Source organism: Amphiura filiformis, chromosome 2, assembly GCF_039555335.1.
Source record: "Amphiura filiformis chromosome 2, Afil_fr2py, whole genome shotgun sequence".
NCBI classification, from domain to species: domain Eukaryota; kingdom Metazoa; phylum Echinodermata; class Ophiuroidea; order Amphilepidida; family Amphiuridae; genus Amphiura; species Amphiura filiformis.
The window spans coordinates 35,603,582-35,630,599 of NC_092629.1; the positions used below are offsets into that span (position 1 = coordinate 35,603,582).

The 27,018-nt window shown below is 35.8% G+C and overlaps 1 protein-coding gene and 1 non-coding gene across 4 annotated transcripts; one reads left to right on the forward strand and one right to left on the reverse strand.

Moving 5' to 3' along the window:
• Positions 1-228: 228 nt before the first annotated feature.
• LOC140146144 (uncharacterized) lies at positions 229-25,059 on the reverse strand. 3 transcript variants are annotated; one of them, XR_011858193.1, is made up of 4 exons: positions 25,004-25,059; positions 4,770-4,841; positions 2,314-2,403; positions 229-1,874 (listed from the first exon to the last, which is right to left on the reverse strand). XR_011858193.1 is itself a non-coding variant. In XM_072167902.1 (4 exons), exons 1-4 carry the CDS (start codon positions 9,458-9,460, stop codon positions 1,824-1,826), a joined length of 357 nt encoding a protein of 118 aa, XP_072024003.1. In that variant the 5' UTR covers positions 9,461-9,517; the 3' UTR covers positions 229-1,823. The 3 variants fall into 3 exon arrangements, 2 of the variants coding, with proteins under 2 accessions (XP_072024003.1, XP_072024005.1); XM_072167902.1 differs by lacking the exon at positions 25,004-25,059 and adding an exon at positions 9,317-9,517; XM_072167904.1 differs by lacking the exon at positions 25,004-25,059 and adding an exon at positions 6,697-6,886.
• On the forward strand, positions 12,638-12,715 carry Trnai-aau (transfer RNA isoleucine (anticodon AAU)). Its single transcript has one exon. It is a non-coding gene; the product is annotated as a tRNA-Ile (tRNA).
• Positions 25,060-27,018: the final 1,959 nt, after the last annotated feature.

Genomic DNA, 27,018 nt, shown 5'->3' on the forward strand with positions numbered 1-27,018 from the left:
TTGCTCTTCTTCTTTATGCACGGAGGGCCATGAACTCTCTTGGCCGTATGATTCTCTATTGGAAATACCTAGGACACCACCAACGTCCAGATTGGTTAGAGGATCAACAAGTCAACATTCATGCAGAGCTGATGACGGAGAAGGGCTTATAATATACAGTGATATACGGAACAAAAAAGTGAGCATTGAAAACTTGTTTTAAACACTCACACATGTATACTACTGTTGTGGCGATATATTATTTTATATCCCGTGCCTTCTATTTTAATTTATTTATTTAATCAAAATTATGGTGTCATTCACCCCGAGTGAGATCACTCTCTCGTATCATTTCGATTAGACTATCGAAAAACGTCACAATGGTCTTTTGTAAACAATGGTCTTGTGGACGACGCAAACTGAGAATGAATTGTAGCTTGTGGTAGTCATTCAGACGCAAACTGAGAATGAATTGTAGCTTGTGGTAGTCACTCAGAGGCATAACACCTCTCCATAAACTCTCCGTGTGCGTCAAGATTTGAACACAACTTCTTAGTTTAGGGCGAGAACAATTCTCGCTAATTATTACTTGATAATGGAGTTTGTTCTACTCCTAGTTCACTTGTTAGTTTTAATATAAAGTTTCATACCGAATGAAGAAGATGAAGTAAGTAATAAATATAACTTAATTATCAGTAAATTGTGGATTTGATTGTCTTCATGTTTGTGTGATAATACTCGTGCTTGGCTGAATCTGAAAGCCTAAATAAGTCCCTGGTTGAACCTCTAGTTCTATGAAGAACTTTATATTAGCGCCCCTACTCATGGCAAATCTACGATGAAGAGCCGAGGAACAGAACAACCAATCAGAGAGACTAGCCGAGACGAGTGAACCAAGACGAACCTGCCAAACTGTGTGATTATTCCCTGGTACCTACCTCGCCGCCTAAAATATTTAGCGAGTCCTATTCCCAAAGTTCTTTATTAGACTACCAACACATATAAATTTCACGAATTTTTCTGATAAAAAACCCAAATGAGACACAATCAAATTTCACGGGAAATCTCTGCTTAAAATCGGTCAGAATATGGATCAATGATGCATCTAATGTTCCTTGATATCTCTGTGTCAAATTTATATAAAAAAAATACAAACCAATTTTCACAGGATTTCATGATAAAAAAAATGAATAATACACCAACCAATTTTCACCGTCAGGATTTCCTGATCATAATAAAAAAAATGTCCCAACCACTTTAACGCACAGATTTCCCTATAAAAATTAAAAATGTCTCAGACTCCTCCTTTTGAAACTACTTGCTAAAATTACTTTGCATTTTCATGTCAAATATGTGACCATCCACCACAACTGAGCCCGGATGTCTCCAGTGCCACTATTGAGATATGCTCCATTGAACTTAACAATAACCAATAGGAAACAAAGGATTTATTGACTGTTTTATTGATTTTTCACTACTTAAATAACAAGTACTATAGACATGATATACATCATGTTAAAGTAATTTCAAGCAGAATATTTTGGTTGAATATCTCAAAAATGATGATTGGCGACTTCAGAGCTCAGTTGTGCTGGATGGTCACATATGCCAAGAAATTCAGAAAAACTTTAATTAAGAAATTCGGATCAAGTAAAATTAAAGATGGTGTCCAAAATGGCACCACATATGAGTTTTCCAAATTAAAACACAATATAGCAACATATTATCTAATGTATGCTTGTGTCAAGCATTGAGTCATATGGAATAAGGAAATGTTGCATTGGCTGTCAGGTTTGCTATATTCCTGTTTGTAGCTTTTATTACCAGAATTTGAATAGACTTGACTAAAAGGTCTGAGCCACCAAAGCGAAGTAAGTAATATAAACTCCAACAACCTGTAAAATAAAGAAATGAAAAACAAAACAAGATAAATAGATTTATAAATAATTATGATAAATGAATAAACAAATGTGACAATCGTTTACCGCGCATAGTAAAGTTGCAAGCTGGTCATGTACACCCTCTTTATAGATGAGTTGACCTCAATGTTTATCAACAAAGGCAAGGGACTGGTATATCGATATGCTTGAGCGAACTGCCTACAATCACTTAACTGTTCAATAGCATTATTGTGATGTGGCGGGAGTTTTAAAAACATGGGCCATGAACTAAATGAAACGCGCGCATACTGCCAGGCAATAACGTCAGAGGTCAACTCATCTATATCATGAAAATCAGACAGCGAGGTAAGTTTTCTCTCAAGCGAATACAGCGCCTTTCAAAAACAAAGAAAGCAAAAAGCATAAAAAAGCCAATGATGTTTTAAAGTCTTACCGTCAAAAGGAATTCCTTGGTGAGAGGTACAATGCCCCATAGGGTTAATGCAATAGGAGGACCATTCAATTTGGACATGAACATATTCATCTGAAATAACGTTTTAAAATCAAGAGATGACATTATATTAAGCATAATTATTTGAACCAATACAATTTACTTTGACCAGTGTTGACACACTATTAACAATACATATAGTATAGCAATGTTTAGTTAATATAGTTCATTAGCTCGCAATAATATAAAGCTAAGAGTCCTTGTTAAAAGGGATTTGTCGTTTTGTTTCACGGAAAATTGAACGACTGATTTAATGAATTGCTCTTTTGTCATCGATTGACCGATCCATACAATACAGTACAATACAGTGCTTAAAATAAATAATGATACCAGTGGCAAATTGCTGACTCAAAAGATTGGCGATATTAATGAAAGAACAAGGTAATCTAAGAAAAATTTCAATAAATTTATCGCGTTATATTAAGGTTATAATAATAATGCGTTTAATTGATATTTTCATTAATTTTTTAAGTGGTGTTTACTGCATAGTGTACACATGCAGAATTTGATTAATCACAAGGTCGCATTCATTGGGCCATCACTGCACACTGACAGTAATTGCTCTTTGAGCAAATTCCACACGAACATTACAGTTGAAATCCATATACCCATTATGGAAGACATGAGCTTAACCCCCACGCAAGGAGTGTAAATTTTAAATTAAGTTACATGAATGGGTGACTACATTTGAAATATATAGCCTACCTTATGTGTGGGATATTAAGGTCATGCCTTTCATAGGGGGTGCATCGATTTCAAGTGAAATACACCAGGCACAAAAAGAAACTCGTCAGTATTATATTCATCCTTGCTGTTCAATAACTTGATAATTTTGGATTATTCTGAAATATACATTTTGTAAATTGGACTTTTATTTCTCATTTGACACCCTGTTCGTGAACATTGAGCAGGAATTGACCAAGATATGTGCCTCCAAACTCTCAAACCCCAAAATGAAAAGTTGCAATTTTAACGATTCAATTGTGCCTGTTACACTGTGTGCTTTATTGATTGGCCCGTGGTGCTTGTGTGCAATGCAACGTTGCGTTCCCATTGAAAATCGTTGAAAATGCAACTTTTGATTTTGGGGTTTGAGGCTTTGGAGGCGCATATCTTGGCCAATTCTTGTTCGTTTTTCACGAACAGGGTGTCAAATGAGAAAGCAAAGTCCAATTAACAAAATGTATATTTCAGAATAATCCAAACTTATCAAGTTAATGAACAGCAAGGATGAATATAACTGACGAGTTTCTTTTTGTGCCTGATGTAGAGGAACTGGTGCCCTAGTTTTTTGAGCACTGCATAATTTGTTTCACATAAGCTCATAAGAGTTGTCTTGTTATTGCTCACACGAGTCGCAATTGTGTTAAAAATTATTCTCGGGAAATGATTCCGTCGTATGTGGAAATGTTGACGTATTCTCTAATGGATTTCATTAGAAAAATAAAAGCATTTTCATGTCCGGCCATTAAGCGATCAGGCTCCGCACTTTCTGACGATAATACTAGGTACAATGAATCACTCATGATGTTGTAACACAACAACGTCATCGATTTGTTATTTCAACATAATGATTTTGCAAATTGAACGGGACAGTTCTAAATAAAACATAAATATGTGTAAAAATTTTTTTTTCACACTTCACTATCCGCACTTAAATACATGTAGAAATAGGTTGATTTTACAGTAAATTCAGAGTATCTTTTGATTCTAGTATCCTCTTTTTATGGTATTTTATGGTAGATACCCACAAGAAATGTTTATTCACAATATTTCAATATTGATTCAAATGTTTTTGTTTGTGAGTTATGCATAGTCGAGTATGTATATGCCTAATTATTACGTTGGTCATGTTTGTCCATAGGCCATATGGTTCTGTTAACAGAACATAAATACAAATTTAACAATATTAAGGTGGTACTACACCCCTGATAAATTTTGTGACTAATTTTGCATTTTTCTCAAAAATAACTACACACTGGTAACAAAACTTATGTATTGGGGCAACGAAACCAATTACTTCACTGACATTTCAGCGATACACGACAAGTGGTTCATTATAAATGTTAAGAAATGAGGTACATTCTAGCGGTACCTCTTTTCTTATCATAAATAACGTACCGCTTATTTTGAGTATCTGAAATTCCAGTGTAGTAACTGGATTACATAACTTTTGTTACCAGTGTGTTATTATTTTTTGAGAAAAATGCAAAGATAGTCACGTATTTATCAAGGGGTGTAGTACCACCTTAAGCGCGAATGAATCTTCAAGAAATTTTGCACACAGACATTATGTAATTATGTAGCCAGATCAACCTGTTATATCAAAAGTAAATATACACAATTTAATTACAAAAATATTCATCCGTTTATAATCAGATCATGTAAATATCTCTTACCTGGGTGACTTCTTCATGTTCTTTAAACCCAAATACACCGATGTCATGGATATAGTTAACGATCTCGTGTGCCTGTAAAACAGGAAGAAGATAATAATAAGATGATTTCGAAGAAGAGGAGTTCATTTTGTTTCTTTAGAAACTTGGGGTTACCCTTAATTGGATTATTATTTCATTTTTATTCTGACCTAGAGAAAAATGGCCAAAATGGGGCACAAACATACCATCCTGATATTTTGAGAATATACCACGCTTGCTGGGAATGCATTATTTCAATTTGAAAAGAAAAGGTGCATGATATAATCGTTTCAGCTTTAAAGATAGAGACATAATATATCGTACATGATGGCTTATAATTCAAAATTTGTTAATTTTGTTTCCAACATGATTTTTAGGCATATTTGTAATGTATACACATGTCCTAACTTGTACCTAAATGGATTCACCCTAATTTGTAGTGTTTGTAGGTCAACAGAGTAAATTTGACATAAAGTCATATTTCGACTTTAAGTCGCCCATTGAACTCCAGTGGGGTTTCATTCATTTTACCTTGTAATTTCAGCTTAAAATGGACAGACACCCTTTTCGGCAGTTATTACTAATATTATCCCAGCAAACACAAAAACGTTTTAAAAACGTTTTAAATAAGTTGTATTTTGGCTTTTGGTTTAGGTAAAAACGTTTTAATAACATTAAAATGTCGGGTTATATAAAGGTCATGATAACGTTTTAAAACGTTTTGTATGAAAACACACTACAACAATATTTTGAAATGTTTTCAAACAATGTTATTGTAAACTATGTTTGCAAACATTTTTGCCAAATGTTGTGTCAATACTTAAGTAACATTATGTTGAAACATTTGAACCCAGCAAACACAGAAATGTTCTTAAAATGTTTTTTTCAAAACCTTTTAATAACATTTAAATGTCGGGTTATATAAAGGTCATGAAAACGTTTTTAATACGTTATTGAAAATATTTTGGGCAAACATTTTTCGCAAAATATTTTTTCAACCCCAAAATAACATTCTGTTTAGAAACTTTTGTATCAAGTTTTCAAGAATGTTTTTGGAATGTTATTAAAACGTTTTTATACCATTTATATAACCCGACATTTAAACGTTTTCTGTAAAACAATTTTGTTTGCTGAGCAGTAGATTATCAAAAAATGTTTTTTAAGGTTATGAAAACGTTTTATACTCTTAATATACCCTTTATATAACCCGACATTTAAATGTTTTCTGACAACCTTTTATAACCCTTTGCGAATGATGTCGAAAAGTTTTGTGTTTACTGGGTTATTACTAATATTATATCAGCATTTTGGGTAAAGAATAACAAGATGAAAATTTGACTGAAATTATTATGGCTTTACTGTAAATGTATTACATGATACGAGAAGTGGGAGTGAAAACGGCTGATACTCCAATACCTGTATAAAACAAATAGGAATTAATCATGCTTTTACATGCATGTTGTCTCTAAGTTTACAGCAATTTCTTCATTTTTTGCAACAAGATATTAGTATGACGGTGAGAAATATGCCAATTTATTCTATTTATTCAAAAATTTCATAATTGTAAATTTTCATGACCATATTTGGAATCTTCGTGTAAAATGCATTAAAATGAGTACAAACAAGCCTAGTATTGGCTCAGAGGCTCTTAAGATAGCTCTTGATACTTCGAGAAAATTCTTAAAACTCCCAATGCCTGTTCAATTGGTCCATTATTGGTTGCTGTCTTGCTGAAGTTCCCTGTTCCCATTACTCCAATATTGGGTTGATATAAACCGACCCATATTAACCTATCTGAAAATTACAAATTATGTATTTGCGACGTCTTTTTTGTTAGATATTGCTCTCGTAATCTAGACCAAACTTAAGATTGATTTGTTGACAAAATTAAGTTTTCTTTGTAACCTACCTTTTCGTGAACCTGAGCCGTAAACCCTCCAATTAATCCAAATTGTATTGATATCACAGAAAACCAAAAAAGGGCAAGAAATATCGAAAGAAAACTGCTGAAATTTTGAGCTATAACAAGTTCGTACATTTGAAAGCACGCTAAGATTATTAGAGCTCCAAAAGTTACGGCGAGATAAAAACTGAACGCATCATCGAGAGCAAACACGAATTTTGAAAGATATTGGTGTTGGCGACGTAGAGCTATCAAACATCCTTTGAATTTGCTTTCATCTGTTATGCAGCGGTAGAATTGTTCCGTGAACTGGAGAAATTGTTGGGAAATGATGGAACAAAGAATAAGCAGGAATGCTGGTGGAATAACAAACGCAGTATTTCCAAACACCCCCGATAATATTGTTACCATATCCCACAAGATAATAGGGTTTGTTGCTGGAGCTGCCATGAAAATTGTGTCATTTCGAAGTGCTTCAATTGGGCCAAATCGCGCAAAGACAGGGAATATTGTATCAGATACAATAAAGAAAATTGCCGCACCAAAGATGAGGTATATTCTCCTGCGAACCCAAGTAATCTTGATCGAAGTCTCGAACATTCGACACATTGACGAAGACTGACAATAAGTTTGCCATAAGTCGAAGATCTTCGGCAGTTTGTCCGTATTACAAATATGGTACCAAGTGGAACCGTTAACAAATCCCAAGAACCACCAAACACCTATTGTTATTTGCATTGCTAGTGTTCTGGTATCCATATACCACAATCCGACAACAGATCTAACTCCGTTAAGAAATATGATTATTTGGATAAAAAGGCAATAGAACCGGTGCGCATATTGAAGAAAATCAACGGACTGAGTTGTGCCAAACGTTTCTTGTTTCCTCCAACTCTTAGGTGTGTGATACAGTCCAAAAATAGCCATGGTACGGAATATATGGCGAAACTCATATCGCAGATTAACAGCATCGACATCGGTATCATTATCTGTTATTTTATCCTGCAGATTCCCATTAGGTATTGTTGATGTCATATCAATTGCCACAAATTCAGTCGGTGCGTGGATTTTAGCCATTTTGGTTAGAACAAGTTGTCAGCGCAACTAAAGAAATAAATATGATGTTGCTCTCTGGAAAACATACACTGATATGCTGTTGTTTTGTCTAATCAATCATCTGTATTAGTAGTATTCACGCTGTTTGGCGATAACCCAATACACAATTTTAAATAAACGAGAAATTCTACCTGTTGGGCTTTACTCTTAGCTTAGCATTGACAATATCGCCAACCAAAGTGATAGTTATATAATGTATAATGACACTTAACATGCTTAACGACTTCAAAGTCGTTAAATTAACAGCCATGCGCAATGACCATTAGTTGTGGTTGGACGTGAACGTGCGTTCAATTAAAGGTTCTTCGCGATTGTTACGTCAGTTAAAGTGATCGCTGATTTTTAGATTTTTGGATTTTGATGTATATTTCTCGATTTCTCAACCCAATTGAAACCGTCAAACTTTTAATCAAATAATTGAGGCATAACCATTAAAACCCATGTGATTTTCAGCATCTGTTTACCCTTAGCAACATGAACTTCCGTGCCTACAATCGCCCAAGTAAAGTGATAAAACCAATACCTTCCGTGATCAACACACTTCAATTTATTATATAATGCATTGATAGTCTTTATTAAATAATTAGTGGCACAATATTATAACCATTTTATTTGATTATTTCAAATGTGTGAAAATTTGATAAGGGAGGGATCCCAAAAACCATTGCACATCTGGATAGCAAATCAAATAGAACATTAAAATGCCTTGTGGGAAGTATACACGCACCCCACACACCATACACTAATCCCAACCACACTCTCCCCAATCCAAACTCCACACAATTACACCCTCACACACAAACATTTTAAACACGGCATAGAATGCAATTATGAAGCTATAAAACTACCTTTAGCTAATAAATAATAAATATGATGCTGCTGCTGATGATGATGATATAATGATGATGATGATGGTGGTGATGAAGATAATGATGATGATGATGATGATAAACAAAAATAGGAACTCATTTTATAACTCGATAATATTTCGATGAAGTAATCATGCCTGTCTTCATACATTACGTTTACTGTAGCAAAAACACGTTTAATAAAGAAGTCAAGTTAAGGACTCTCGTTAGATTCCAGAGGGAGGTTGTTTTTAAAATGAACATTTTGAGAAAATATCTTAAAAACGGAATTGTTATGTTGAAGACTGTGGATGCTATGCAATACATTAAATTGCCTACTGATATTGGTCATTCCCAGCAAAATTAACACACAACGTTTTATAGAAAAGGTTTAAATGTTGGCTTATGTAAAGGATATAAAAACGTTTTAAAAACATTTTTGAAAATGTGATGCAAAATATTCTAAAAGAATGTTATTTAACTGTTGACAAAATATTTTACAAAAATGTTTGCCCAAATTTTTTTGAAAAAAGTTGAAAAAAAGATGAACGTTTTAGAAACGTATTCATGATTTTTTATATAACCCGACATTTAAATGCGCATGCGTTACACCGCTAAGCGGCAAGCGACATGAAAGTATGAAACCAGTAAGCATTACCTACCTTTTCGTGAACTTCAGTCGTAAGCAATCCAATCAATCCAAATTTGATTGACACCATAGAAAGCCAAAACACGGCAAGAAATATCGAAAGAAAACTGCTGAAATTTTGAGCCACAACAAGTTGGTACGTTTGAAAGCACATCATGATTATAAGAACTCCAAACGATGCGGCGATATAAAAATTAAAGGTGTCGTCAAGAACAAACACGAATTTGGACAGATATTGGTGTTGGCGACGAAGCGCCATCAAACATCCTTTGAATTTGCTTTCATCTGTTATGCAGCGGTAGAATTGTTCCGTGAATTGGAGAAATTGTTGGGAAGTAACAGAACAAAGAATAAGCAGGAATGCTGGTGGAATCGCAAACGCGGCATTACAAAACACCAATGATACTTGTACTATTATATCCCACTTGATAATGGGGTCAGTTCCTGGAGATACCAAGAAAACGGTGTCATTTCGGAGTGCTTCAATTGGGCCCAATCGCGCAAAGGCTGGAAATAGTGAATCGGATACAATGAAGGAAATTGCTGCACCAAAGATGAGGTATATTCGCCTGCGTACCCAAGTGATGTTGATCGAAGTCTTGAACATTCGGCTCATTGAAGAAGACTGACAATAAGTTTGCCAGAAGTCGAAAATCTTCGGCAATGTGTCAGTATTACAAATATGGTACCAAATAAAGCTGTTAGTACCACATAAAAACAACCAACAAGCTACTGTTATTTGCATTGGCAGTGTGCTACTATTCATGTACCCAAATCCAACAACTGTTCTCACTAAGTTCAGAAATATTATTATTTGGGTTGAAAGGCAATACAATCGATGCGCATGCTGAAGAAAATGATCGGACTGAGATTTCCCCATCGTTTCCTGTTTCCTCCAACTCTTAGGTGTGTGGTACAGTCCAAAAATAGCCATAGTACGGAATATATGGCGAAACTCATATCGCAGATTCACATCATTTTCATCTTCATCAATACTCGTTTTATCCAATTTCCCATTAGATATAGCTGATATGGGTGTCACCATGGTCACATCATTTGCAAGAAATGCCTTTGGTACGTGAAATTTAGCCATGTCGCTAGATATAGTATGCTGTGCTCTCTATACTCTATAGTAGTCCACAGCCTTCTGTTGAAATTGAAGAGTTCGTTGGCTTTTTTGCTAAGTTGTGTACTATAGTTCCAAAGAAATCGAACTGGAGACTACAACCGATGCTTCTTAGGGTTGACGTTGATAGTCTCAGGTTTCTCCTAGTATTTTACTTTGTTCACCACTGCAATATTTCACAAGACAATGGTGCATTTGTGAATTGTTCTTATTAAAGAACAATGGTGGAAACAAAGTGATACCTATCTATATTATGTATAGTGATACTTAAATTATATATAATAAAGATGTCCTAATAGCCATGCGCGATGCATGATATAGACAATTAAATGCTCTCTTTAATAGCCATGCGCGATGCATGATATAGATAATTAACTTGTATGTTGACGTTAACGGTTTCATCAGTTAAGGTGACATTGAATGTCCGTTTTTCTAGAGTCAGTGGCGGCGCTACGGTGGTGGACGTAAGGGTGGCATTTGCCCCCCCCCCCCGCAACTGTCTAAAGTGCATGCGTAAGAGTAGTTTTAATTCTTGAAATATTTTGATAGGATCGGACAATAAGCAGGAAACAAAATGCTAAAGTTATTATTGTCATTCATTACCGTCGTATTTAATAATTTGAACAAATCAAAATAGCATTTTAAGTTATTTTATGCCATCAAACGTTGTTAAAATATAACCAGTTTTAATTATTGTTGTAACCTACCCTACAAAAAAAATCGACCAGGCGAATTTAACATTCGCGCCGACAACAAGAGCTACCAATCACAGAAATCACAGAAATGCGGCGGAATCGCGTAGGCGCGTGCGTTGCAATAACGCTTAGCTTTATACACGCACGCGCGCGCAGAAGTCATTGTAGCGCGTCAGGAGTCATTGTGAGTTATTAATGACCTCGCAATTAGTGCGCGGTCAGACAATCAATTTCTTTTGATTGGATCACAGGTTTCGCGTATATTAATGAGGTTATGAATTTTGGTCAGTGCCACCTTAATATAAAATAATTTCAAATGCGATTTCGAATCAATTGAAATAATAGAAGAGGATGTCTTGATTGATCATTATTGCGCAATGAAATTGAGTGACTTAGTTATCATAATTATAAAGCAAACGTGACTAAGCAATATTTGAAATCAATTAAGCAATATAGGCACTTTTGAAAGTAATTTGTTTACTGGATGTGACATAACTAGGAATCAGTACCATGAATTAGCGTGTTGATATTAATTTAGAACGTGTATACAGAACATGTATAATTATTTGCTGAATCATTCATGTGATAAAGTATCACAGGTGAAACAATTTAAACCGCAGCGATAGAGCTACAGAGACACGCTGGAGAAGAGCGGAAGATATAAATCTATAGGTATATTGGTTCAAATTTTAATATTTCCCCAAAGTAACCAATGTAAATGAACGTCCGGGAAGATGTACTTTGAGTGCATCTATCGTCTCATATAACACGGGCGACATCATTATTTGAAGTAAAACAACGAGGTGAAGCCGAGTTGTTTTTCTATACACATCCGATTGGTTCGACAGATATCGCGACACTCGCAGCTAAAAATCAATACCTTTATTCTCATTCTTAAACACTTCAATTCAAATAAATATAGTAACCATAAGTATACCAAATTTCAATTAAATTAAATTAAATTCTACATTTTACAAGGAATTACCTAGGGCTTATAACCGATCAGTCCTGTTGTTGCTATACACATCCGATTGGTTCTAATAGCACGTACGATTATCGCGTCGACTCGCACGTGCTAAGGTGTGTGGTATCGTATCGTAAAACACACAATTTTTCTGTTTTTCATAAATCATATTACACGGGTAAGAACAAATAAGATTGCAAGAACATTCTCAAGTGTTTAAGAATGTACTGTTTTTTCAACGTTAAGATTAAAATTTGTTCATCCTATTAACCCGCTCTTCTCCAGCGTGCCTCTGTGGCTCAATTGGTTAGAGCATCGTGCTAGTATTACGAAGGTCTCCGGTTCGAATCCGACCAGATGCACTGGGTTTTTTTCAACGTTTATGTGCACTGGCTACTCTGAGGAAAGATTAAAATTTGTTCATCCTATTAACCCAGAGAACTAATTAAGTATAATAATACCTATGCAGTTCTGATGGATTCCGCTTGGAATGTGACGAACATTATTCGAACCTAATTCCTGTAGATAAATATCTTCCGCTCTTCTCCAGCGTACCTCTGTGGCTCAATTGGTTAGAGCGTCGTACTAATAATACGAAGGTCACCGGTTCGAATCCGACCAGATGCACTGTGGTTTTTCAACGTTTATGTGCACTGGCAAAGATTAAAATTTGCTCATCCTATTAACCCAGAGAACTAAGTATAATAACTTTCAAGTATCCCATGTATTTCTAGAATGTTGGAGATATTGGGGTCAAGTTTTACCTGTAATTGGTTAACCAATGTTTAGGACTCAGTGTTGTTTTACCTGAACCAATTTTACCAATATTTGAAACTAGTGTTATATAGGGAACAAACCAAAGGCTCGAAAACGTTCTGTTAACGAAAATCCTTTCGTTAGAGGGAATGAGGACAAAAAGTCCGATTATATTTGTAGAAACTAGTTAAAATATCGGTCAAAGTTGATCGGTTGGAATTGTCAACAAATACCTATTTAACTCAATATGTTCAATGTGATATTTATATTTGTTTTTGAGTAAATTAAACCCATAAAAAATATGGCAAGGTTTCCATACAAAAACGATTCTCTTATAAACCATCATGCGCACAGTTTCCACCTTGATACACCTGAGTACACATTTTTGTCCAAGATCTCTCAAGCAAGCAGTGAATTGTCTCCACACGGTCTTTGATTACACTACACGGTTGAGTGCATAGCTTCGTGAGAGCTGTGGAGCTTCTAGCTAAAAAATGGGCCTCAATTGTTCCCTTCATCCAATCAGAATTTTTTCTTTATCAAACGAAAGCTAACACTTCCCCCTAAAACACTTTTCGTAACTAGGTCAACAGTTCACGCAATTCAATTTTATAGCAAGGCGAATGTTGTAAATCTGTTGAAAACTACCTATCCAAGCACATTTTTTGACCAAAATGTAGGTTTTAAAAGTCAAAACCTCAAGTGTTCCTTATAATATTTGTCAAATTTTATGTCATTAAATGCAAATCTTGTGCAAAAAAGTTACTATTTTCGTCTGTTTTATCATACGGTTGTAAATTCAATGAACTCTTTGCTAAAGAGCGCTTAAAATTGATATGCTGAATGTCTTGTTCGCTCATTGCTCCATGGATGATTTTGTTATCATAATTACAAAGCAAGGGTGACTCAACACTATTTGAAATCAATGAAACAATAATTGGCAAGGTAAGCGATGATATTGACTTTCTAGTTGTATACCGGATGTGGTATAATTAGGGGTCAATAACATGGAATGGTATGTCCAGGAATGTTTATTTAGAAGACGGGTACTTTCATTTATTATCATCTTTAAATGATTTTTTTTATTGATTGCGTCCACAATGGAGACGGATTCTTATCAATGACACTCTTTCATGGTAAAAAAACATTAGCGCTCAAAAACATTATCGTTTCATTTCATTTTATTACAAAACCATCGTGGCCCTAAGGCCAAATTGAGCAATTTTTACATTAAAAGACATCAAAATATTACAAAAATACAAATACAAAATATATAAACAACAAATTTTAATTCAAATAATGCAAGATAAAAGATGAAAAATATTGCACATATAAAGCATAAATGGATATTGCCACATATTAAAACATCAGCATGCAGGTGTGAGTTGGGTGTGGGCGGAAAAAGGGCACACAGGTGAAGGGATGATTTGCACACACTACCATGCATGCAGATGCACACACAACAGCATGCCCAGTACACATGGTCTCATCACCTCTGAACACATACAACACCCACACCTAACCCATTCACTAACCACAGCAATGTCAACATTATTAAGTTCAAAAATCACTAAGGCCTCATCAAGTTTGTTAACGAGAGACCGGGCATACGGTTGGTTACTACAACTGGAAAATTTCTTCTTATGTTTCCACCTCCTCGGCGTCCACGCTGGCGTTGTAAAATACCAAGGGATGTAATGTTATCAAAAGTTTGTTTTGGAAGTCCGCTTTTCTTTCTAAGTGCAAGTAACTCCTCACGGGTGTAACTTGAGAAATTACAACGTCAGTACTGTTAACGGGGGCTATAATACCATAGTTTGAATCAGTATTATTCTAAGGCTACCTATGTCATTCTGATGCCAGTGTTCATCGATGTCATTGTGTAGGCTTAACTGATGTGAGCCTACATGTAAACTGTTGCAAGGCTGCAGAATTTTGCACCGTAATTGATGAGTATCATGTCGAGTTTCAGCTTCAAAAGCTGGAAGATTTATGATATATTGCACAGTCAGGTACTCTTATTATCATATATATCAAATTGATTGATTTAAACCAGGCTGGTAAACAAGACAAACGAAAATAAACGAGGATCAACAAAATCATGTTGCTGGCATCAGCTGATACATAGAGTGGGTTTACCCTAGTAAACCAGAGAGGGTTTACCCTAGTAAACCCACTTAAACTTAAGCCAGGTAGAGGGTAGCCAGTCCTTTATGTTTTTGGGCTTTAAAGGTCAGGCTATTGCAAAAACAAGTTTATCTCTATTCGAAGAGAATAATTATTACATAACTGGTTGACACTCGTTGCAACTTTTTTATGCGTATTTCTCCTGAAAAAAGAGAAATTGTGTGGGTAAATTCGGGCTCGTACGTGTTCTTCCCCCGTTTGAAGCGAAATTAATTAAAGGATGATTAAAATATCTCTATGATGTCACGTTATTTATTGCTAAAAATTCATCTTCAAGGTGTAGAATTCAACATGTTTTTCGCCATAACAAAGTCAATACTACCCATAAGTGGCACCTTCACCTGAACGAATACCGAAATAATTCAAAAACTTCCCATTAGCGCAATCATTATCCCTTCAATAAAATGCCTTCCCCCTAAACTCATTACAAGACCTCTTCTACATAGAGGCTGAATTTCCCTTTTAAAGGGAGTTTTTGTTGTATAAATGTAACAATAGTAGAATAACACTTATACTACTGTTTCAAATACATTCTAAGGAGACTTTCGTTTTAATGTTTGGGGATTAGTCAACAGAACTGGCAGAAAAAATTAAATTTCCACGTTTGCTATTGTTGGAAATATCAAAATGTTTGGGTTTGTTAAAAATAACACATTATTTGATCACATATTATAAATCAATTAAGACCTTTTTAGCCCGCTACTATTCCAAAAGGCAGCACTCACCATACTTGAATCACCGAGAAATCTGAAATATACAACAATACCTCATTTCAGACTCGTAGGCCAATTTCTCTTAACAAAAACGGCTCATTTCAGCCAGTGACTCGGAGTATAGTATGTAAAAAAGGCCCTGTGGTAGGGATATCATATGAATACATGAATACAAAACCCACCCAAGTCCATGGGAAGTGATTTTGAGAGAAAAACCTGTGTATCATTTTAATTCCTTAAGTTAGATTTACCTGGTCAATATGGTAAGTTTTACGTGCAAATGAGTGGATTAAACTGTATAAAGTATGACGATTAGCATTTCAGGGACTTTGTAGGGTTCATTTTAAATTTTGGACTTGGGTGGTTTTTTGAATCATATACAGGGTGTCCCAGAATGATCTATACCGGAAAAGATGGGTTTTTTTTAGGTATGAAGGGCATGTTTATTGGTTATATTGTTTTGCATTTTAAGTTCTACATATATTTAGCTTTCTCAGATTTTTTAGATTTTAAAGATTGGACGTTTTTAGTAGAAGTGGTGAATTCTAAGTTTTGACAATGCAACCTATTTTGAAAATCTGTAAAATTACTAACCGTTCAGCACAAAGTTATTTGGAAAAAGTTATTCATCTATTATTTATGACGTTACGAATCATTTAAAGAATGAAAGTTGTTTGATTGACATTAAATGTACATAAAAAGATCCATGAGTTGATCAAGTGTGTTGTGCCATTTTTCAAGGGTATGCGAGTCGTTTGCGCTGAAAAAGAAAAGCAGGTTTTTCATCGATTTTACATTATTCCATGCCACGCCAAAACAAATAAAGGTAGCGTGCTGATATTAACAGAATAAGTAAGAGACATATCCAACATTATAATACAGGTATCAACAATAGATACACTGCCCGTCTTCTATTTTTAGTTATTTTTGCAAACACGGTACAAATCATTTTGGGACACCCTGTACAAAGACAACAACGTTCGAATGAGATTATCACTAGTAAGATAATACAGAATAAAGCACACAGGTATGTATAATGTTGATAAACATTCTACCATGTAATACAAACCACACACGTTCCTTTATTAAACCCTTTTTTTTTTCAAAAGTCACTCTCCAGCAATGAATGTGTTACAAGTGGACTTTTATACATACTGGATTTCGATCAATGTGTTACAAGACTCAAATCACGGAATTGGGTGGTTCTTTCATACATGCTATTTCTCACATGCTCAATAGACACAGATGATGAATTTGAGTTGTTCTTTCATACATATGACAGGCCTATGTATAGCAACAATTTCACATGCTTAACTCAATTTGGCCAACGTATGGACTTGGGTGGGTTTTGTATTCATATATTCATATATATATAAAGCTGGTTTCAAAAACGTAGCCTTTTGGCACATACCCGTCACCTGCATAGGTCGAGTGCCCTCTCCGGGTGTGGGACCTGCATATCATTTGATCAGTGAATTAACATTTAGGTCAGACCACGGGGGTCAGACAGAGCAAACGGAACCATGCAGTGACACTCTGAATACAGCACGACATTTTACAATGTAAGCGGATGCCGCGTTTTAAAGCTGCACAGTTGTGTCGAACTGGGCTAACTGTGAAGCATTTTTGCTGTCTTTTAGAAATTTTAGCGAGTTTAAAGATCTCGATTTTTACACCGGCGATGGAGATCACCTCGGGTATGATTGCAGCTGCTGCTAGTACAGTAATAGCAACCACTGCTGTTGCCACCAGCATTAGGGATACGAATTATGGCATATCCTTAGGTATTGAGATTGAAAACTGAACAAAATATCCGTTAACCAAACCAGTATCTACAGCCTACAAGGGATTTGTAAATTCACCACCCTCAGAAATTCCGCCGGGAAGCAAAGGATCTATGGCGACTCGTAAAACTGGAATAGTATTGGCTGGATCTGAAGGTACAGTGTCGTGGAAGGTGGAGACTGATGATCCGAAAGCTAATCGCCGTGTGGTAGTTATGTGGTCCATGCCGCATAACCACATCCATTATATTAACAAACTTGCAGTGGGATTGACAAGACCAGGAGAAACAAAACACCAAGAAGGCAACGCCTGGTTTAAACTGATGTACTGGGATCAGAAAAATGGGGTACCTCATCCTTTTGGATATGAACGCGGCGAATACTACGAGAGTACGCAAGAAGTCGTGCACCGAGATGACAGATTCGAAGTGACTGGAGTTATGGGGACAACTCACCAAACTGACGCAAGAATTCTGTTTCGTCCTAAATTTTCAAACGATGATGAGGTCGCCTCAGACAGGGATACGAGACTTAAAAATGTGTCAGCGGCAGCAAAGCTTGAGTACGTCGAAGGAGACAAATGTCCCGACATATCTCCGATCAGCAATGAGACCATCTTAGCGGATTACGCTGATAGCATAAAGGAACATGTTCTGAAGCAGGTGGCCACATCTAGCAAATCAACAAAATAAACCTCACATCAAAATTGGACTGTACCTTTAAAAAGTTGTTTGCAGTGGTTTTGGTGCGACTTTAAAATGCTATAGCATTTATTATTCACGAACCGGACTCATAGTTAACTTAAAGGGATCCGGGAAGGGATCATGTCATCATATGGCGACAATATCAGAGGATACAGAAAGTCTACCGAGTATAGTGATTGAAAGACATGAATTTATACAATGAAAATAAGAAATAAGCGTTTTTCTGCTACATGCTATTTTAAAAAACGGTCAAACGGTAAAATGCTATGAAGTTAGTTCCGGATCCTGACTTTTAATGTCAATTAATTTGTTGCAGGAAACCCCAGAAACAATGTTACACAGATATTGGTTAAAAGCAGTGGTGCGAGATCTTCGTTGGTCACAATTTCACTAGATTCTCGCTAGTTTGCCATGTCGTCATCATTATATCTGACCACACCACTCTTCGCCATACATACATTTTCCCAGCCATATTTCCCTAACATAATAATATGAAATAAAAAAAAGGAAATTTAGTTCGGTAGAGGCGGGGCTCGAACCCACGCTGCACTGCGCCGCTATCATGTATACATATCACCAGCGCCTTAGACAGCTCGGCCACAAGGACTTGTTGGTGTCATTCAAAATTTAAAACAATTAAAGACAGGATTGTTATAACAATTTCACTAGTTTCTCGCTAGTTTACCATGTCGTCATCATTACTGTATATCCGACTAACATATATCAGACTATCAATTAGATCCCCGCCGTGAGATAATTGATAAACTTCTTGACAGTGAAAATAGACTATAACTGTCTTTTGCTGGAGCTGCACCGTCACTATGAGATTTACTATGGATTAACTTATTTGAACATGTTAAACAGCTTTAAACTGTGTACTACTCTCGTTTCATTTTAAGACTGCATTGATGAGAACGGTTTGATTAACTGTTATATATTATATTATATCACTTGCAAGTACTTGTTAATACGTAATATAGTATTTTCTTTAAGGTGGTACTACACCCCCTGATAAATTTTGCGACTAGCTTTTTCCTCAAAAAATAACTACACACTGGTATCAAAAGTTATGTATATTATAGGGGCAAGGAATCCAATTACTTCACAGAAATTTCAGTGATTCAAGACAAGTGATTTATTATATACAGCCTGTCTCAAAAAAAATTGTGCAAGTGAAAAGCGCCCTCTTTGGCGATTAGAAAATACCGTTGTGACATGGTGCTTACATCAACGTCAAGGGCTCAGTCGTAGCTCTCATATACCGTTTGTTCTGTTCAATTTGCTCTTTTTAATCTCGAGATATGTTTAGTTAAGAACGAAAGGGTAAAATGACAGTTGTGCCACTTTTACTAGGGAATAGGGCTGTACATGTAAATCAATGATAGCTGATGTTCATGCGTTTAATGCACTCCCCCCTTCTGGGTTCGTGCATTAGACGCATCTGCACCAGCTCGCGTGCATTATTTTGTCTAATTTCATTAATTTGTCTTATTTCATTAATTTGTCAAATTTCATGAACTTGTCAAAGTTCATTAACCCATAAGTGTGTAATACTTGTTTGTCTTTTAACATGTCTTGAATGACAAAAAGAACAGTATTTACCACGCTAAAATCATTGACATGCACATGTATTTAATCTTACAGCAAAATGTGAAATATTTATTTATCGTTTAATTTGTCGTAAGAGGAAAAGAGAATCATTATACCTTTATCATGATAAAACATTAAAAACAATTTTGCATTGTTGTGCAATTGATGCATTCTTTTGATTTCACGAAGTAACTCTTGATAAACTTGATGTTATCATTGATTTACATGTACAGCCCTCTTCCCTAATAAAAGTGGCACAATTGTGATTTTACCCTTTCTTTATTAAGTAAGCATATCTCGAGATTAAAACAAGAAAATTGAACAGACTAAACGGCATTTGAGAGCTAAGACTATGCCCTTGACGTCGATGTAAGCATTATTTCACAACGGTATTTTCTAATTGCCACAGAGGGCGCTTTTCACTTGCACAATTTTTTTTGAGACAGGCTGTATGTTAAGAAATGAGGTCTAGTCTAGCGGTACCTCTTTTCTTATCATAAATAACGTACCGCTTGTCTTGAGTCACTGAAATTCCCGGCATTACGAGACATTCCTCGCCGTCTGACGTCACAACATCTGACGTCATCACAACATCTTCAATCAGATGCCTGACGAAGTCCGATGTTTTCGGACGCAACGTAGCAAAGTGAGTTGCAAATTTCAGTTCTGGGTGAATAATCTACACCAAGATATACATAACTTTTGTTACCAGTGTTTTATTGTTTTTTGAGAAAAATGCAAAAATAGTCACAAATTTATCAAGGGTTGTAGTATACCTTAAGTAACCAATTTGCCTATTTTTTGCATTTTTCTCAAAAATTACTACTAGGTGACAAGTAAGATATGCATGTTATAGAGGCAAGAACTACAACTACTGCACTGAAAATTCAGCAACTCAAGGCAAGTAGTTATTGATTTATTGATCAAATATTGGTTTTCCCTCATTTTTGACACTGTAACTCCACAACTGTTGTCTGTGCTGAAATAAAATGTCAGTGCAGTATTTGTAGTCCTTGCCCCTATAATATACATATCTTACTTGTCACCAATGCGCTATAACTTTTGAGAAAAATGCAAAAATAAGCACAACATTGGGCAGGGGTGTAGTACCCCCTTAATCATGTTGTTTGTATATATCATACATTGTATAACGTATAGTTCGTTAAGTTTTGCATGATGCTCCGATGATGTGTGGGTGTGTAATGGCCGTCTTCTTTTTAAACTTTTTAAATTATGTCGCTTACAAAAAACAGACGTGAGAGTCAAAACTGACCAGTTGTAATCCCACTATGTACCCGGTTACCAGGGAATTAAGTAGCAAGAGCCCCGGTGGTGGCCTCACATCACAAATCATTTTCACCGCGATATTATGCCTAGCTGCATAGCTAGACTGACGTCATTATCAACCAATCAGGGTGCAGCGCGCGGCATTGTATGGTAATTAGGAGTCTGTGTTCTTGTTCTTTAGTAAACAACCTATGCAGACATCGGTGATTATCTGCAGCTAGTCCGGAAGGAAGGACCGCGCTATTAGCACAATAATCCATACACGCCGTCAGGGATGGGTCCTTCTAGATTCGTTCTCTACCCCAGCAGCGCACCAACCCAGTTGATGACAACTAATGACTCCAAATATGTTTGCGGGTAATCCCCTCATCATTAGCTATCATTTAACCACATCTGTTATGTAACCGGGACCGGTACGCTGCATGTATTCACGAAACACGGTGCATGACTACCTATATTTAGCTGGGATGAAAACTCAACCATCATTTGAAATTTGTTCTGTCGTATCTTGAATATACTTGAAATCTCCCAAAAGATTAGCAGAAAAAATATTCACATATTCGTGATTCCCAGTCAGGAATTCTTCCTAATCATGACGTGTTAAAAGGAGTTTAATTTGTGGACTTCGAGGACAAAATGTCAAGTTGTAGTAAATTGCCATAGAATTTGTATTAAATCTCAAATTCAAAAAAATTATACCAGAAGGCTATTCCTCATATTCTGAATGCACTGTGATGTGTCCGATGTGCTCTCAGGTCCCCAAAATACTGCGCAAAGGTGGCTTTACGAGGCCTTAAGGGAACCTTAATTTTAAAATCTTAGCAATTTGTCTTGGTCTAAGATAAGTATATGGTCGAATCCAACCAAAAGTGTCCACGGGCCAAAAATAAAAGTCCGAATAAAAATGTCTCCACAATTTTTTCCTTTTGCCCATTGATTGATGACATATTGGCCTTATAAACCAAAAGTGCCATTACTAATCTTGAAAAATAAATCCAGGACGTGTGATAGTAAATGTGATATCAAAACCCAATGTTACCTACGAATACCACTAGGATGCTTTCACTATCGCAATACTAATCAACCTAAAACAATTGGAATATTCCATTAACGCTTTTTTCGTGTAATGTAGACCACAGGGTGTCAGGAAAATGCTAACTCAACCAGAAAATATTTGTTTTTATTTTTATAACGCGATCAATATGATCTTAGTCAATTATGCTAGTTTATTTTTGAAAATGAAGTTTAGGTCAGTTTCTGTATTTTATTTATCAAATGAGTATGAATCAATTTACACATTGTATAAGAACGAGTATGATATGCCTGTTTTCAAGAATATTAGAATTATACGCATACACCTAACACTTTATACAATGAAAAGGTGAAGAAACCCGGGTATTCGTAGGTAACATGAGCGATTTAACAATATCTATATTGAATTTATAGGTTTAAATTTTGCTATTATGGTAATGAATTAATAAAATGGTAGTTTTAGATCTCTTTCAGATGGTACGTCCAAGTGAATAAATGCTATTACCTTAGATCAAAAATTTTTGATGCTTTTAGCAAGATTTTGACCACTTCATTTTGATATACAAGTAGTTAATCAGCAATTTTACATAATAAATAATTGTTGAATGAATCCGTATATGGGTAATAATAGTGTCATGGGGTACCGCTTAAAGTTTTTGACAATTAATTTCCATTGGTAGGGACACTTCATTACACATGTCATGTATTATGCTGTATTCGTAAGTAACATTTCAGTATTTGTAGGTAAGAATTAGACTTTTGGTGGATATCGCAATCAAAGCTTCATTTTATAAAGCACTTTGAATGTATTATTTTCTTTATGTGCGTTTATTGATACTTTAGACCCTATCATGTATTAATAATGTCGGTTCACAGCGGTTGAAAGAGGATTGAAGTAAGAAACAAAGGCACTAAAGTGACTTTAATTTGTTAATTGCACACAAATCGCTTAAAACCGTTATTGCAGACTTGTGAAGTCCATCTTGGAGTCAGTTACGTCTTGTGGCCTTTCGTTTGAGGGCAACTTTAATTAGCTTTATACCAGGGTCCATCAATGTGTTGTCTAGATCATGAGACAATGAGAACAGTCGTTTTTCCATGGTATTCGTAGGTAACCTTAGCGAAAACGTCAAAGTTACCTACCTCGAATAAATCAATTTGGACACAAATTACTCAGAAACCAGAAGGTCGGTAAACATTTAAAATGAAGCACACATGACAGTTGACAAATCCAAGTATTTATCCCTTCTAATCTTCTTTGAAGCTGATTTTTCTTTCAAATGAGCAGACCGTCGTCTATTTCAGTACATATTTTTCACCAATTAAGCCGTATTCAGTTTTGCATGGTGGGCATGTATGTGAATTCGCAACTTTCATTGACATATGATTTGATAGCAAACATACAGGCCTTCTTTATGTACCAGTATGGGCATTGGCATGAATGGCGGTGTTTCGTACTGTCATGATGTCAAAGTATTCTTAGGTAAATTCTTACCAAATTTACCTACGAATACTTGCTTTTATTGTTGACATCTCAGAAATATTTAAACGCAGGTTATTGAAACTTGGGAGAAATAAAGAGTGTATTACCTTGCACCTATTGCTTAACTATTGTTTACAATTCTCTCACTTTGTGGAAATGGCACAGCTTTTAACATGTATTCGGAGGTAATGCATATTTTTTACCAAACCTACCTTTGTGTCATTTAGAATTTCTGGCAGCTAAACACAATGATAAAGATGTCCGAATGCAATGCATTTCAGTATTGGACATATCAAAGCTTGTATCAATTGCGCATTTATTAGTGATTTCCATTTTTTAAAGATATATCTAGTGCTATGAAAAATTGTATTCGTATGTAATGTAAAAAAGTACCACTCAAAAAATTATCACAAAAAATTCATATTATGTGAAAAATTGAACAGGCAATCTTTGAATACACACCTTTCAGGAAATCAATTAGATTCAATCCAATGACTTCTTTTCATAACTGATTTAGATGTTTTTAAAAATACCTTAAGAAATATTTTGAAAAAATGGGTAAAAATAGCATGTTTTTGGGTCTCTTGTCTAAGTTTTTTTAGAAGGGGTCTTATTATATATGGCGCGAAGCGATGATCAAGGCGAATAAACACAATACAAAAACGAATGCCAATTGATTAATATTTTTAAGTTATGGCCCTGAACATGCCGTGTACACTTTTCGTTGGATTCGACCATATGCCAATCAAATGAACAAAATATTTCCGACATACATGGCTTCAAACACGTCGTCCCAGTTAAGGTATTCACTTCACTGTTCCTATATAGGCATATTTATTAACCCTCTCCACGCGGGTGTCCACTGCAGACGATAAGTTTCGAATTTACCATATTTGGAATCAGCATGAAATGAGCCTAGTATTGGTTCAGTGGTCCTTGAAAATATTTTGCAAAAATGTTTGCCCAAAATATCTTATTACAACGTTTTAGAAACGTATTCATGATCTTTATATACTGGAGTGAGTATTTCAAACAGAATTTACCCAATTGACTATTTTATTCAAAACTCACACTCCCTCTGTGGAAGACTTTAGCAAAATCTTCCACAGGGGGAATGTGGGTTTCAACTGGAATAGCAAAATGTACGTCTTTAGTTTCTTTCATCAAACACTGATTGCGTAATCTAAGCCAAAAGTGAGATTACAAATTATTTTACACTGACGATGTTTCTCTTTATTCCCCTGTCATACTTCCATGCCGCTTGCCAGCGTATCAGTCAATGACAAGCCTATAGTGTATCCGTTTGTCTGCAATGCGCATGCGTCACACCGCTAAGCGGTAAGCGGCATGAAAGTATGAAACCAGTAAGCATTACCTACCTTTTCGTGAACTTGAGTCGTAAGCAATCCAATCAATCCAAATTTGATTGACACCATAGAAAGCCAAAACACGGCAAGAAATATCGAAAGAAAACTGCTGAAATATTGAGCTATAACAAGTTGGTACGTTATAAAGCACATCATGATTACTAGAACTCCAAACGATGCGGCGATATAAAAATTAAAGGCGTCGTCAAGAACAAACACAAGCCTGGACAGATATTGGTGCTGGCGACGAAGCCCCATCAAACATCCTTTGAATTTGCTTTCATCTGTTATGCAGCGGTAGAATTGTTCCGTGAATTGGAGAAATTGTTGGGAAATAATGGAACAAAGAATAAGCAGGAATGCTGGTGGCATCGCAAACGCGGCATTTCCAAACAGCAGTGCTACTTGTCCCATTATATCCCACACGATAATGGGGTCAGTTCCTGGAGATGACAAGAAAACGGTGTCATTTCGGAGTGCTTCAATTGGGCCCAATCGCGCAAAGGCTGGAAATAGTGAATCGGATACAATGAAGGAAATTGCCGCACCAAAGATGAGGAATTTTCTCCTGCGTATCCAAGTGATGCTGATCGAAGTCTTGAACATTCGGCTCATTGAAGAAGACTGACAATAAGTTTGCCAGAAGTCGAAAATCTTCGGCAATGTGTCAGTATTACAAATATGGTACCAAATAAAGCTGTTAGTGCCACATAAAAACAACCAACAAGCTAATGTTATTTGCATTGGCAGTGTGCTACTATCCATGTATCCAAATCCAACAACTGTTCTCACTAAGTTCAGAAATATTATTATTTGGGTACAAAGGCAATACAATCGATGCGCATTCTGAAGAAAATAATCGGACTCTGTTTCCTGTTTCCTCCAACTCTTAGGTGTGTGGTACAGTCCAAATATAGCCATAGTACGGAATATATGGCGAAACTCATATCGCAGATTCACATCATTTTCATCCTTATCAATACTTGTTTTATCCAAATTCCCGGTCCCATTAGATATAGCTGATATGGGTGTCACATCATTTGCAAGGAATGCATTTGGTACGTGAAATTTTGCCATGTCGCTAGATATAGTATGCTGTGCTCTCGATACTCTCTAGTAGTCCACAGCCTTCTGTTGAAATTGAAGAGTTTGCTGGCTTTTTTGCTAAGTTGCTAAAAACGTGTACTATAGTTACAAAGAAGTTGAATTTGAAATGGCAACTGATGCTCGGGTGCTGACGTCGATATCCTCACCTTTGCCCTTTTTATTTGTTCGACAATACAATATTTTACACACAAGGATCAAATAGTACTTTGTGAATTGTTCTTAACTTAAATAACAATAATGGAAACCACAGTGATACCTATCTATATTTATAGTGATACTTGAAGTATATAATTATAATAAAGATGCCCTAATAGCCATGCGTGATGCATGATATAGGCAATAATTGCTCTCCTTAATAGTCATGCGCGATGCATGACATAGATGATTAACTTGTATGTTGACGTTAATGTTCAATTAAGAGTTCCTTTCCATTGTTTCATCCATTAAGGTGATGTTGAATGTCCGTTTTTATTGAGTCAGGGGCGGCGCTACGGTGGGGGGGGGCACGGGGCATTTCCCCAATTTTTTCTTACCCCCGGTTGCCCTCCCCCCCACTTTTTGAGGCAAAACCACAAATTACGTAGAGTTTCCACTTTTGCGGCAATTTTGCGCCAAATTTGAAATTTCATTTTGAAATTCGTTTTGACCGCCCCCCCCCATGCCCCCGGAAAAATTCTGGTGCCGCCACTGTCTATAGTGCATGTGTAAGAGTAGTTTTAAATCTTGAAATATTTTGATGGGATTGGACAATATAAGCAGGAAAAAAAAATGAAAAAACGTTTATTAAAACTTAAATTATAATTGAAACAATGATATTTATAAGGATATTGGGAACACTGTTATTACTAATTATTATGATAATGAAAATAGTAATAATGATAATAATAATCATCAACAACATCATTATCATCATCACCATT